Genomic DNA, 14,021 nt, shown 5'->3' with positions numbered 1-14,021 from the left:
CCGTTGCACCAAATCGTAAAGCGAAGGGCTATAAGTATTTCTCCCAGCGCATACACTGCGTGGGGAAGCAATTGAATTGAGATTGGGGCCCTAAGGGGGGGCCAGATAAATGCCGATTACTTTCGGCGAATGGGGACGATAAAGTTTATCAGCGTCTCAGACGTCAGGATGGTATAAGAGAAGGAATAGAAACGAATCCAACGAACGAATGCAAAGGGGTGGTACTGAAATTAAATACGAGAAGGGGGAGAAATTTTTACAATCCAACGAGTGTAGAGACGAACAAGATTATAAAAAAAAAAATTTAAAACTAAAAAAGGAGGGGAAGGCAAATTGAACAGGGAGAAAAGCACGCGACGACCAAATGCAAAGTGGCCGTTGAACTCGTAATCGTTGCCGGACTAAATCGTCCTCGACCGCAAATGTATTCGGAGGTACCACCAGTATACGTACAGCTACACAAGTACTGGTCAGGTACAGTACTCCAAGAACAGCGTTATCGGCCCCTGATAACACCCCGTCCTCGCTTATGTAACCGTTATCGGCACATGACGAAGGCGGCGGCGGCGGCGACTCTTCCGGTCGCTTGCATCTCCATCGCATCATTCTATCGGTCTATGCAAACTCACCTCCAGGACTATTATATAACATTAAACCTTACGACTAAATATCATTTGTTGAAGATCGCAATCCCTTTCCCGAGAGGGGAGCTTCAACAACATGGGCGCTCTACTTTCTCTACCACTCTTGGCGGTGCCAAGTGCCAGTACCGTACGTACATCTCCATTGCTACCTGATCGGACCTCAACTGATATCAACCCAGCTTCTAACGCTTGCAACTTCATGTTGCGGGGCTGCAACTTGCTCCGCAGTATGTAGTGCGTGCGGGAAGTTTCAAAATAGGTAAGTATCTCTTTCTTGTGTTGAGTATATGATAATTCAGTGACTGACATCCGGGGCCCCCGGACTTCAGTATGGCTACGAGAATCGCCTACGCCTTTATCCTTCTGATTAATTCAATCGTTTCGTGGATAATGCTCACACCATGGGCACTCAAGAAGCTACAACACCTGACTTTGGACTATATGGAAATCACTTGCGACGGCAAAGCATGCCATGGTTGGGTGGCGGTCCACCGTATTAACTTCGGTCTCGGTCTCTTTCACTTGGTTCTTGCGCTGTTCCTGTTGGGGGTGCGGTCATCTAAAGATGGCCGTGCGGTCCTTCAGAATGGATTCTGGGGCCCAAAGATCATCCTATGGATCGCCTTCGTGGTCGTGTCCTTCTTCATCCCGCAGTCGTTCTTTTTCGTCTATGGCCGTTACATCGCCTTTATTTGCGCTATGCTTTTCTTGTTGCTTGGTCTTATCCTCCTGGTTGATCTAGCGCATTCCTGGGCTGAGATCTGTCTGCAGAAGATTGAGGATAGCGACTCTCGACTTTGGCGCGGGCTGCTCATTGGCTCAACTATTGGCATGTACATCGCATCGATCGTGATGACGGTCCTGATGTATTATTTCTTCGCCCGTAGTGGATGCGCCATGAACCAAGCCGCGATTACGGTAAGTCATTAATCACTTGTCACATTTGTCGTGCTGGGGCTCGGCTGACGAATCAGGTTAACCTCATTGTTTTCTTGATCATTTCCTTCGTGTCCATTCAGCCTATAGTTCAAGAATCCAATCCGCGAGCGGGTCTGGCTCAAGCAGCCATGGTGACTGTGTATTGCACGTATTTGACCATGTCGGCTGTTTCAATGGAACCAGATGACCGCCAGTGCAATCCTCTAGTGCGCGCTCGCGGGACAAGAACGGCCAGTATTGTTTTGGGAGCCATTCTTACCATGGCCACCATCGCATACACGACAACACGTGCAGCCACTCAGGGCCTTGCGTTAGGGTCCAAGGGGGGCCATAACTATTCGCCGCTGGGGACGGATGACAACGAACATGGTCTTGTGACCCAACAGCCGACCAGTCGTCGCGAGATGCGTGCCGAAGTTCTTCGTGCCGCCGTGGCTAGTGGCAGTTTACCCGCCAGTGCGCTCGACGACGACAGCGACGACGAATCTGATGACTATAACACCAAGGACGATGAACGAGGTTCGACACAGTATAACTACTCCTTGTTTCACGTGATCTTCTTCTTGGCTACGACATGGGTGGCCACGCTTCTCACCCAGGGCTTGGAGACCGAAGTCGAGAATACAGATGACTTTGCCGCTGTGGGGCGGACTTACTGGGCCAGCTGGGTGAAGATAATCAGCGCTTGGGTTTGTTACGCGATTTATCTGTGGACGCTGATCGCCCCGGTGGTTATGCCTGATCGTTTCGGCGTGTACTGAAATTGTCGGGCACAGTCACCTAGAATTGTATTGACTATACAGCGGAGTTGGGCGTTCACGAGCATTGAGAGTTATTCCGATATCCAGGGTGCATTTTGTTTCCTGGGCTGTTATCAGTTTACTGCATGAAATTGTAGTTACGATGAATGAGACTGTATTATCTATCATCATATATGAGAATAACTCTTGACCGACTATGGAAGAGTGCTATGTACAGCCTGTTATTCTACCCCTAGCATCTGAATAATCCGAGCAACCTGAGTCGATCTAGGGCCAGTTATGCTAAATGCACTGAATTTATCAAATATACTGTAGAAGGACTGTGAAGAATTGGACTGTCAAACGCAGTAAAATCAAGAAAAGGGAGTTAATTTCAAGCCGATGAGCGAAGTGTGTGTAAAGGGCTTGTTATATATTGTCGATGGAGATCAATGGGGGTACATTATCTTATCTTGTCCGATGCTTACTGATCGCGGTATCGCGTAAAGTGGCCGACAACCCGCGTAAGTCGCGTTCGCATCAACCATCTTCATCATGGGATGAATATGGCGACCATCAAGGCCATCGAGGCCCGCTCGGTACGTACCTATGGATCTGTGAATGTGCAGTCCCTAACTTCGTCGTGTTGCGCTTTTTTCAGGTCCACCAAATCCAATCCGGTCAGGTCATCGTCGACCTCTGCTCTGTTGCTAAGGAGCTGGTCGAAAACAGTCTCGATGCTGGTGCCACATCGATCGGTAAATAGGACCCTTATAATTGATATAAATATGCACCTGCATATGATTTTCATAAGACAGCAAACTGATCAATCTATCTTTCAAAACAGAGGTCCGTTTCAAGAATAATGGACTGGACCTGATTGAGGTGCAAGACAACGGTAGTGGAATATCTCCGGAGAACTATGAGAATGTCGGTAAGCTTTTCTCCAGTTTTTTTTTTTTTTTTTTTTTTTTTAATTTTATTTTAGTAGGGGAAGTATCTAACTCTGCGGTTTACTAGCACTCAAACATTACACATCGAAGTTATCTTCCTACGAGGACCTATCACGGCTACAGACGTTCGGTTTCCGCGGCGAAGCACTGTCGTCTCTATGCGCCCTGTCCGAGTTCCATGTTGTCACCGCCCAAGCCAACCAGGCTCCCAAAGCCAACCGTCTTGATTTTGAGCATTCTGGGAAATTGAAGAAGACACAAATTGTCGCGGGCCAGAAGGGCACAACAGTATCGGTGGAGGGACTGTTCAAGAGACTACCCGTGCGGCGCCGTGAGCTAGAAAAGAACATCAAACGTGAATATGGAAAGGTTTTAAACCTTCTTCATGCGTACGCATGTGTCAGCAAAGGCGTACGTTTCAACGTCAAGAACACTGTCGCAAAAACCCGCAACGTCGTGGTCTTCTCCACGAACGGTAACCAGACAACAAAAGAGAACATTGCCAACGTTTACGGCGCGAAGACTCTCCTGGCTTTGATTCCACTCGATCTAACCCTGGAATTTGAACCATCTGCGGCTGGAAAGCGAGCCGCTGTGGATGAAGAGCGGGAGTCGAATAAGATCTTCGTTCGGGGACATATCTCAAGGCCCGTTTTCGGGGAAGGCAGGCAAACACCTGATCGTCAAATGTTCTTTGTCAACTCTCGTCCTTGTGGGTTACCGCAAATAGCCAAAGCGTTCAACGAGGTCTATAAATCTTTCAACGTGTCACAGTCACCGTTTGTGTTTGCGGACTTCCATATGGATACTAACGCGTACGATGTCAATGTTTCACCCGATAAGCGCACAATTTTACTGCACGATGCAGGAGCTTTGATCGAGTCTCTGAAAACATCTCTTACGCAGTTGTTTGAATCGTCGGATCAGACAGTTCCCCAATCTCAGGTCAACAATGCTAGGCAGTCAACTACTAAACTGCAGTCCGGAAAATTGCAAGACATTCTAACTCTTAAATCTTCGTCTGGAGGCGCAGAGGCTGCGGAAGATGAGGGGCCAGAGGTGGATGAAAGCCAAGTCAATGGCAGAAACAGGCTCAACCCCCAACATAGGATGAGGAGCTTTTTGAGCGATCTCGGGTCGTCACCTGGGGGTAAAGCGAGCATACCATCATCTCCTCTTCGTGTGGACAAAGAACCTGCGCGTGATCCGACATTGTTGCCTCCAAACACACCTACCCAATCAAAACCCGGCTTATCAGAAGAAGACAATCAGCTCTTCGTTACCGATGATGACCGATATGAAGAGCCATCTCCCGGTGCAGACGAGAGCATGCAACCAGAACGCGCTGCTGATGGAAAATCGCAGGTTGCTTATGATGATGGTGATGCTCCACAGAGTAGTGCACCACCAGATTCGCAGCGGACAGTAACGCAGGGACGGGAGCCGTCTGTGGAAATACCTAATACTATACAGAATGCGTTCGACCGAATGAGACCAAGACGAGCGCCGGCGGAGGTGGCGACGATCACCATCGGAAACAGGACTGTAACGTCCTTAGTAGGGAGTGGTCCTTATCGAAAACGTGATATTGACCATGTCGATACTACTAGCTCCACAGCTCGGAAGAGACGTATACACACTCCATCTCGTCCTAGTATATTTGGGAAGCACATGAGGGGCTTTGCAGCACCTGGGGCTCAGGTAGAGCACAGCGCGAGCAGTGAGGCCGAGGAGGAAGAGGATGAATGTGAAGAGGAAGAAGAAGAAGAAGCTGAGGACGTGGAGGATGAAGAGGAGGAGATCGAAGATGAAGAGCCTGGGGGTGGTTCTCGATCTCATGTTCTTTCAGACCAAGATAGTGTTCAATCACACGATGAAGCTCTACCTGAGGCTGAGGTCAAGGATGAACCCGCAATGTCTCAGCAAGATACTGCTCCTGTGGAAAAGACCTTAAGCGACGAAGAGAAGAAGAAACACGAAGAAGCTGAAGTTCAGCGGCTGATTCGACAGGCAGAAGAAAAAGCTGCCTTGCCACAAGAAAGCAATATCAACCGTGCGAACAAGCTGAATAAGGGCGCTGCTCATCGCGATTCCACAGTCAACCTAGTGAGCACTATCGATGGGTCACTTTCTAGGATCCAGCTTCAGATGGACAAGCTTCAGGAAAGGCTTCGCTTGCACGGCTCGAATGCTGTACATTCTCAGGACAATGAGGCTGAAAATTCGCTGGAGACTGCTGAGGAGCGGTTGTCGCTAACTGTTTCCAAGGATGATTTTGGCAAGATGCGGATTGCTGGGCAGTTCAACTTAGGATTCATCCTAGCCACCCGGTCGTCAACAGGTGTCTCTGACTCAGCACCACCCAGTTCGAAGGATGAACTTTTTATCATTGACCAGCACGCTTCTGACGAGAAGTTCAACTTCGAGCGACTTCAGGCGGAAACCGTGGTGCAGAATCAACGCCTTGTGCAACCGAAGCAGCTGGATCTGACGGCGGTTGAAGAGGAAATTGTGATAGAGAATCAATCTGCGCTGGAGAAGAATGGCTTCGTCGTGGAAGTTGATGACAGCGGCAATGAACCGATTGGCCGCAGGTGCAAGCTGGTCTCGCTACCATTGAGCAAAGAAGTCGTCTTCGGCGTGCGAGATCTGGAGGAGCTCATCGTCCTGCTTTCTGAGATGCCAGCTAGCAGCACAGCGGGGCCCATGTATGTTCCGCGACCAAGTAAGGTGCGGAAAATGTTCGCTATGCGGGCATGTCGGTCCAGCATTATGATCGGAAAGAACCTGTCCCAAAAGCAAATGACCCGAGTGGTGCGAAACATGGGCACAATTGACAAACCATGGAACTGCCCACATGGGCGACCGACCATGCGACATCTGATGAGCCTGGGACAATGGAACGAGTACGATGAGTTCGACGGCGATGAAGAGAGTGAGTTGGAGGATCGCCGGTCATGGACTGATACATTGGATATCTGGAAGGATTACTTTAAGGAAATGACCGGCGAGGGAGAGGAAAGTGAGGGTGAAGATGAAGATGAAGCAGATTGACATTATAATCCTTTTTGGTTACGGGTCCTATCTATATAGGAATGTATAGATCAACAAAATTGACTTGGATACTAAATGAGCGCTATTTCCCTATATTCCTTAGACCCAACTACATAAATCATCACATCCTCAACCCTAACCCATAACACATAAAGCCACAAAAACAAATCACCACCACTGAAACCACCCCTTCCCCTTCTTCCCATTCTTATCCCCATCCTCAACCTCCTCCCCAAACCCATTAACCCTGCCATTCCCCTCCAACCCCCCATCCTCCCCATTGCCATGCCCATACCCATTCCCAAGACCATGATAATCCCCCTCCCCCTCCTCTGCCAACCTAACCGTCTCCTCCACAATCAACAAATCCCTTTCAATCAACTCCGCCCAGTTCTGCACGTCCCCGATCTCCTTCAACCCATCCCTCGCCTGATCCGCCACCTTAGCCAGCTGATCATTCTGCTTAGCGAGCTGCTCCGTCGCCCGCCGCACATCGGCCTCTTGTTTGTCGAGCACGGTAGAGTTGTCGTGGAGGGTGCGGGCTCGATCGCGGAGCGCGGTTTCGTAGTTTGCACCGACGGAGCGGAGGGAGGCTTCGAAGGCGGTTTTGGCTTCGGTGGTGCGTTGGTCGGTTATTTCTGTTTCCGTTGTGGTTGTTTGGGATGTCGTTGTGGTGGTGGGGGTTGTGGTTGTTGGTGGTGGTGGTGGTGGTGGTGGTGGTGGTGAGGTGGACATTTTGGATTTTGAGTTGAAGGTTTATTTGTGTGTTTGAGGTTGGGGTCTGGTGGTTATGTTGTGCTGTTCAGGGTTGTCTGGATACTGTAGAGAGTATAGATAGATATGGTGTTTTGGGAGTGGGTAAATGGGGTTTAGATGCGTTTTTATGTATGGAATTGGTTGGTGACCCCACTTGGGGGGTTACGCTAAGAGGTTGTCGTGCAGATGAGGTGCATATAGTGGAAGTGAATCTATTGGGTACTGGGATTATAGCTATACTAGGGTCTATTATACGAAGGGTATCTATCGGTGCTTGATTATATACTCATGGACTAAGATGAGATATTTTTATAGGCAAACGCTTAAGCTTCTTCAATCTCCACACCGGCATTGCGAATCGCCTCCAGAGCCCATTTCTGCTCTGCACTCCGGGCGATATGAACCGGCGTTTTGCCTTCTTTATTCACTTGATGGAGTAGCTTGGGCGCTTTCCGGACAAAGGTTTCCACCGTCTGTCGGTATTGCTTCTGTCCAGCGAAATTGTCACAGCTCCCTGCTACCAGATAGTGGAGGGTGTTATTTCCTGCGTGGTCAACGGCCGTGATATCCGCCCCGCGGTTGTACAACGTCATGGCTCGTGTGATGTCTCCCTCTGGGTAGGCGACGATTCTGATATACTTGGGGACGGGCTCGAGGAGGGGATACATGACTGCGAAGGAATCTGTACCGAGGTTTTCGCAACGCGATGCAGCGAGAAGGAGTGTACGGCCCTGGGCATCGCGGCGCTCGAGGTCTAGATCTGGTATCTCGAGGAAGGGCTGGATGGTTCCGCCGTGCTCGAAGATGTGGTGGAGGATGGTAGTTTCGTCGCTACAGGCGCGAAAGGGGTCTGCGCCTTGTTGTAATAGGTATTGGATTAACTTGATTGCGCGGTCTCGTGTGTTTGACTCGTTGAATTTTGGCATTGATAGGTAGTGGAGCGGGTGGAGGGTGAAGTTTGTTAGGTTTCTGTCGTCGTGGAAGCGTTGGGTATACCATATATTGCCTTCCTTTTGTAAAGTAGTCGTGTTGCAGTCGATGCTGCGCTCCAGAAGGAGAGATAGCATATCGAGGTTTAAGTTGTCCAGGGTGGTGAACATTACCCGGCTTATGCAATTTTCCAGTGATGCCCCGTTCTCAAGTAGCAGGCGGAATATGTTAATATCGTACGTTGCCAGACTCAGTGGGGAACAGCCGTTATGGCTTGGGATATTGGGGTCAGCGCCGGCTTCGAGCAATATTTTGATAATTTCTTTCCGTTGATGTGATTCTGATAGAGATTTGTGTACTGCATTCAGCAATGGGGTGCTGCCGTTGGTACTTTGGAGGTTGGGGTCAGCGCCGTGCTGGAGAAGGTAGCGAACTGCCTTTGTGTGCCACCATTGGCCTCCTTTGGCAAAGTAATGTAAAGCACTTTCGCCAGGTTTGTAGGCACGTCTTAGCCAGATTGTTGATTGGAAGGGGAGGTTTGGCCGAATCTCTATTCCTGGTTGGAATTGGAGATTGATGTCTGCTTTGAAGTGTTCCACTATAACCTTGATTACGTCCAGGTTGGGGACTTTTCGCTCTGCGGCTATCAGAAGATACGGCATCAATCGCTTCTTGAACCTGTTTACTCCACCGTTAATCCAACTCGGATCTGCCATGAGGTCGCCTAAGCGTTTGAAGAGGTCCGTGTAGCCCCATTTTGCGAGGTTCACTAGAATCCCAGGGAGAGCGATCTGTACATGTGCGGCGTCTGCATGCTTCTCCAACCCTTCAGCTAGGGCGTTATACTGTCGGAGGAGTAAGAGGCGAGCAACCGTATGGTCGCTAACGAACTCGCTGAAGCAAACGCCAAGAATATCTGGAAGATGCCGAGAAGTGAGTGTGAGATACATATGTTCGAAATCTGGGAATCGCATGGGTTCTAAGCCATGTTGTTTCATCAGTCGTCCAAGCTCTGACACTAGCTCTTCGGATCCACTAAAGACAGCCTCCGCCATAGGGGGCATGCGGGAGGGCTCATAAGTGAGTGTAGCCCCATGAGCGACGAGAGCCCGAAGAACCCCAGTCACATTTGTAGTATCATTCTCAGAGGTTACTTCCAATCGTCGTATGGGATTCCGTGATTTTTTGTCCATGAGTTGTGGTAGGTTGGGCCTTTTCTCGTCCTTTGATAAGATTCCGGCGGCGCTGACCCTGCCATCGAGTGCGGGAAGTTCTAGATGGACCGGCCATCTTTGTTCTTCTTTCGCATATTCACAGCAGACCAGCAGAGGTGTCTTTCCTCGACTAAACTTCGCCTCGACTTCTGCGTTGACATCGGCTCCAAATTCAAGCAGAAGGCTTACTGTTTCCAACCTCCCTGATCGACATGCATCGTGTAAAGGTGGCCGGCCATTCTTGCACCGTTTGTTCACGAGTGAAAGTTGGTTTATCGAGGTATAATGCTCAAGTAGAAGCCCAACAATATTGACTTGACGTGCTGTGGATGCGATATGAAGCAGATTTCTGCCGTCACCAGTCACCGCTGTGGTATCTGCGCCGAGATCAATAAGTCTGGCCACCAACGTCTCAGAGCAGCTAGCTGCCAGATGAATTGGCCGTATGCCATCATGATCCGCTATTTCTAACGCTCTTATTAGACCTGCATCGAGAACTAAATCGATCGCTCTCTTATCACCGGCTACTGTAGGCAAGAACATATACTCGGATACTTGGTGACATAGGAGATGTAGTGGTGTTTGACCCTTGAAGTTAGCCTGGGTTGGGGATAGTCCCGCATCCAACAGCTTCTGGATGAAATATATCTCGCTTTCGTCCGAGAATGAGGCAAAGTCGGCCACGAGACGATGTAGAACGGTGTTTCCCTCATAATTTGCCATATTTGGATCTATCCCGATGGATAACAGAAATTCAAGCGCTTCGATTCCTCGATGACCGTTTCCGCGTTTATAATGTATTACTCCGTTGCCTTTGTAGTCCTGTGTGTTAACATTGGCTCCTCGCTTGATTAAACAAGTAATCTTTCGCTCGTGATCGACAGCTCGCTGCATGGTATATGCTAGCAGTGTGAAGCCCTGATTGTCCTTGCCTTCGATATCAGCACCAGCAGCGAGAAGGATATCTACTGCTTCCTCAAACCATTCCATAGGTCCATCCACCATATGTAACGGAAGCTTGCCTTTCAAGTTCCTCTGGTCGACACGCAGGCCTAGCTTAAGCAGCTCAAGTATCGTCTGACTCCCTGATCGATGACTTCTCACAGCAAGATGTAGTAGTGTATCGCCTTTAGCATCAGTCTCACCCCAGCTGGATACATGAGGTCGAAACAGAGAAAGGTCGCCTAACTGACCCCCAGCGGCAAAGCATTGCAAAGGAGACCGGCCATCAAACACTCTTTTCACATCGAGTTTGGCCCCACGATCTAGAAACAGTTGGAAAATATCTTCTGATTTCTGTAAATCCAGAAGATGTAGAGGCGTAGACCCAGAGTCGTTCACAACATTCACATCTGCTCCACTTTCAATAAGCAACTTCGTATACGGCAGATTGAGATGGACAGATTGATGCAAGACAGTTTCTCCCGCTGGGCCCCGGGCATTCAGATCACACCCTGCGCGCAGAAGTAAGGACAGTAGCTCGGGAAAGATCTCGCTCGGCAATGGATCTGACTTTTGTCTCTCCCGGCGCGGCCTCAGGAAGCCATGGAGGGGTGTAAAGATGGGCTCTGTATTAGAATGTGAAGATGAAGTGGACTCTGCCAATGATTTCAAACGTGCGTCGGCGCCGTGGTCCACGAGCAGCTTGACCACATCCAAGTAGCAATGACTCACTGCAATGAACAAAGCGGTCATGCCATCTTTGACGGCATTGACATCCGTCCTGGGGCATTCTAGTAGGGCTTCCGCGAAGGAGACGTTCCCAGATGCACAGGAATCGCAAAGAGCCGAGTTGAGTTCTTCCGTAGATGCCGTAGGGATTGCGTTCTTGAGAGATTCAAGCGAGTTCGAGGCACATGCGGCCTGAACGGTAGGGTTTGCATCAGACATTTCAGTATCAGGATATCCGTGGGGAGAATATGATACCTAGACAAATTACCATACTCTCTATCTCGAGGAAGGGGTACATGTTTATATATTTCATTCTATGAGGTTGCACTGATGGTAGAGTGGGGACTTTGTGTTCAAGCGTTCCAGAACTTTGGTAGCCTTAGCGTGCTTCTGCCTTGGGGTTGCCTGAGATAGAGTATACTTACACCCAAAAAGAAGTATAGCACTATTACGAGATCACGGGTCCGACTGCCGACGCGGCTCCTCTATTAAATTGATTTACGCACTTACACCCCGCTCCACTGCATTTCAGCCCCATTACCCTCACCGGAATGAATATAGTGGTCTCTTGAACTACAGAGCCGCGAGGCTATGTATTTACAACCCGGTTGTACGATTTCAATAAAACCAGCCTGACGATGCAAATCACACCCCCAAACAAACCAATATGTCTCAATATAAATATTCTCTACTCACGCCGAGGCCAGAAACAATTCGCATGCTTCGCCTCTTACCAAGTGAGGACAATACCGCTCAGATCCAATGTCAGCTCGTCAACTACACCCTACCAACACCAGGTACGGAAGATTATCCGTATGAAGCGTTATCGTATGTATGGGGCAGTGAGAACACACCTCAATATATTATTATAGATGGCCAAACTTTATCCGTTACAGAGAACCTCTATACAGCATTACTATATCTTCGAGAGCGTCAGCTTGAACGCTTGCTCTGGATAGATGCGATCTGCATTAACCAGGGAGATGAGGATGAAAAAGCCCAGCAAATCCAGTTCATGCCGATGATATACGGTCAAGCTAGCCAAGTGATTGTTTGGCTCGGGGAGACGGCCGATCAGAGTGATAAAGCACTTGAAACGATTCGTCTTGCTGCAGATGACGAGCCTTCCGAGGATAAGCCTACAGATATACAGCAGGAAATGAATCATACTGCCATTGTGAGGCTACTAGAACGACCTTGGTTTCGGCGCATTTGGGTATGAAGAGTTCTACACGGATATTATTAGAACTTACTAAATAGTTAGTACAGGTACTCCAGGAGGTCCATGCTGCACAAGATATTCTACTTATATGTGGCGACGTCAAGATCCATGGCTATACCTTTTCTTCAGGCTTGAAGGGTCTAAGCCTCTCTCTTAAGGCTCGCCCAGATCTACAGAGTCTGGTTGGCTCGATTGTCTATCTTATGAGGGGTGCAATCTTCCGACCTGGTACGACATCTTCGCGTGGAACACTGTCTCTTGGTGAACTGGTTGATATGTATCACGCCCGGGCGGCAACCAAGAAACATGACAAAGTGTATGCATTACTTGGCATGAGCTCTGACTCTCCTCTCTTACCTGATTACAAGCTTCCATGGAGTACAGTGTTCCAACAAGTCATTACTTATATTTTCTCAGAAAAAGCTTCTATACGGATTTGGCCCCATCGGGATTTAGCTCTGATTCAAAGCAGGGGACATATACTGGGCCAAGTAATAGAAGTGAAAAGTGACGAGTCTCAACATGACAGACACATAGTGCGCATTCGGAATATTACGCTACAACTAGTGGTGACCAGAAGGGGTGACAACAGGCGTACTTTGTATGGGAGAAACATGCAGGGAACAATATGGATACTCCATGTTTCAGCCAAGCCTATTCAGAAAGGCGACATTGTATGCCTTTTGGAGGGAGCTTCAAAGCCGAGTATCATTCGGCCTTATAAAGGCTATCTCAGTATTATAGTGACCAGCGCAACTCCGCTACAGGAGGAAGAAGATGTGAGGTGGGATGAAATTGCCGAGACTCTGCGTTCAAGACACGACCCCATACGCGATATGTCTCTCATCTGGAACTGGGAGACATCCCACACAAATCCAGGAAAACTGCAAGAGCTGGAGATCCCAATGGAATCAAACGATACAACACCAGGAATCTCGGGACTGGATTCTGAAGAAACCAAAAGATTCGATGATTTGACACTTATTGTGAGAGATACGTTAGTCAAGATGGACATGGGCTTTGCAGCAACAAGGCTCCTCAATTATCTACAGGAGTCCAAACTTCCACTTAGCGAGAAATTCGACTTGGCAGCAGCAATAAGTCGCGCATGGGGATATAGCGCCATGAAAGAGCTCGGAATTGATATAATAGGTGAGACTATGCCAGTCGCAGAACTTGATCAAGAAGGTACTGACTTATGGGATCAGATCGAATAAACAAGAGTGACCCTGCCAACCACTTAGAATATGTTGACGAGTTGTATCCATCCTCCCGCTGTCGACCCCAATAGATCACATACTCATTCAACTTTTTGGTTCGCCTCAATACTACTCCATTCCATCACCATTCCATCACATTAGATTACCCTAGAAAGGCCCCCACTTCCTAGCGTAGGCTACTATTTGCCAAAGTTACCCTGCCAGATGGTCTTCAATACAACTCTCCCACCCTCCTCCAACCCCGATCGAAGTAAAATCCCACCAGCCCTCGCCATGACCTGGCAAACATTAAAGAACCGGCTATATCACCGTCCGAACAACGCTACTATGTATGCACATACGTCCAACCCAATATACACCACCTCCCTTCTCTTACAATATCTCCCAACTAACCCGAACCCCAAGTCTGGCTCTTATGAACCTGATTGCGAATACCGTGTCGCGCTGGCTCGATCGGAATTCTGCGGATTGGTTGAATCAAATCATGCTCGTTGTCAATGGTATCGCTGTTGTCGGTGTCGTGTTGAGAGAAGCTCGACGGTCGACTAGTGATCCGGGTGTTGGACGTATTGATGATGATCAGACTGGTGTGGGGGAGAAGGAGAGTCTCGTTGGTGCTGGGGCGGAGCAATGTCCATGATGCTTTGGTGGACGGGGTTTTCTCGTTCTTATATATTT

At 48.8% G+C, this 14,021-nt stretch overlaps 6 protein-coding genes across 6 annotated transcripts; 4 read left to right on the top strand and 2 right to left on the bottom strand.

Moving 5' to 3' along the window:
* The first annotated feature begins 444 nt into the window (after positions 1–444).
* F9C07_2282544 (putative membrane protein TMS1) lies at positions 445–2,848 on the top strand. Its single transcript, XM_041291355.2, has 4 exons — positions 445–771; positions 824–903; positions 974–1,562; positions 1,619–2,848. The coding sequence occupies exons 1-4, from the start codon at positions 721–723 to the stop codon at positions 2,342–2,344; spliced, it is 1,446 nt and encodes a 481-aa protein (XP_041145190.1). The 5' UTR covers positions 445–720; the 3' UTR covers positions 2,345–2,848.
* On the top strand, positions 2,849–6,370 carry F9C07_2153451 (DNA mismatch repair protein). Its single transcript, XM_041291354.2, has 4 exons — positions 2,849–2,922; positions 2,985–3,081; positions 3,171–3,257; positions 3,344–6,370. The coding sequence occupies exons 1-4, from the start codon at positions 2,884–2,886 to the stop codon at positions 6,328–6,330; spliced, it is 3,210 nt and encodes a 1,069-aa protein (XP_041145189.1). The 5' UTR covers positions 2,849–2,883; the 3' UTR covers positions 6,331–6,370.
* Positions 6,371–7,065, bottom strand: F9C07_2211984 (uncharacterized protein; the record flags this gene model as incomplete). The annotated part of the gene is made up of 1 exon (XM_041285530.2): positions 6,371–7,065. One exon carries the CDS (start codon positions 7,063–7,065, stop codon positions 6,499–6,501), a length of 567 nt encoding a protein of 188 aa, XP_041145188.1. The 3' UTR covers positions 6,371–6,498.
* Positions 7,066–7,409: 344 nt separating this feature from the next.
* On the bottom strand, positions 7,410–11,120 carry F9C07_7484 (putative ankyrin repeat domain protein; the record flags this gene model as incomplete). Its single annotated transcript, XM_041285538.1, has 1 exon — positions 7,410–11,120. One exon carries the CDS (start codon positions 11,118–11,120, stop codon positions 7,410–7,412), a length of 3,711 nt encoding a protein of 1,236 aa, XP_041145187.1.
* A 448-nt stretch (positions 11,121–11,568) lies between these two features.
* On the top strand, positions 11,569–13,340 carry F9C07_7483 (heterokaryon incompatibility protein-domain-containing protein; the record flags this gene model as incomplete). Its single annotated transcript, XM_071511632.1, has 2 exons — positions 11,569–12,117; positions 12,171–13,340. The coding sequence occupies 2 exons, from the start codon at positions 11,569–11,571 to the stop codon at positions 13,338–13,340; spliced, it is 1,719 nt and encodes a 572-aa protein (XP_071365246.1).
* A 276-nt stretch (positions 13,341–13,616) lies between these two features.
* On the top strand, positions 13,617–13,983 carry F9C07_2231478 (uncharacterized protein; the record flags this gene model as incomplete). The annotated part of the gene is made up of 2 exons (XM_071509885.1): positions 13,617–13,672; positions 13,749–13,983. 2 exons carry the CDS (start codon positions 13,617–13,619, stop codon positions 13,981–13,983), a joined length of 291 nt encoding a protein of 96 aa, XP_071365245.1.
* Between the last annotated feature and the right edge of the window lie 38 nt (positions 13,984–14,021).

This window comes from Aspergillus flavus, chromosome 3 (assembly GCF_009017415.1).
Source record: "Aspergillus flavus chromosome 3, complete sequence".
Classification (NCBI taxonomy): Eukaryota; Fungi; Ascomycota; class Eurotiomycetes; order Eurotiales; family Aspergillaceae; genus Aspergillus; species Aspergillus flavus.
Note: the sequence above shows the minus strand (reverse complement) of the source record. Positions and strands in the feature narration are given on the sequence as shown.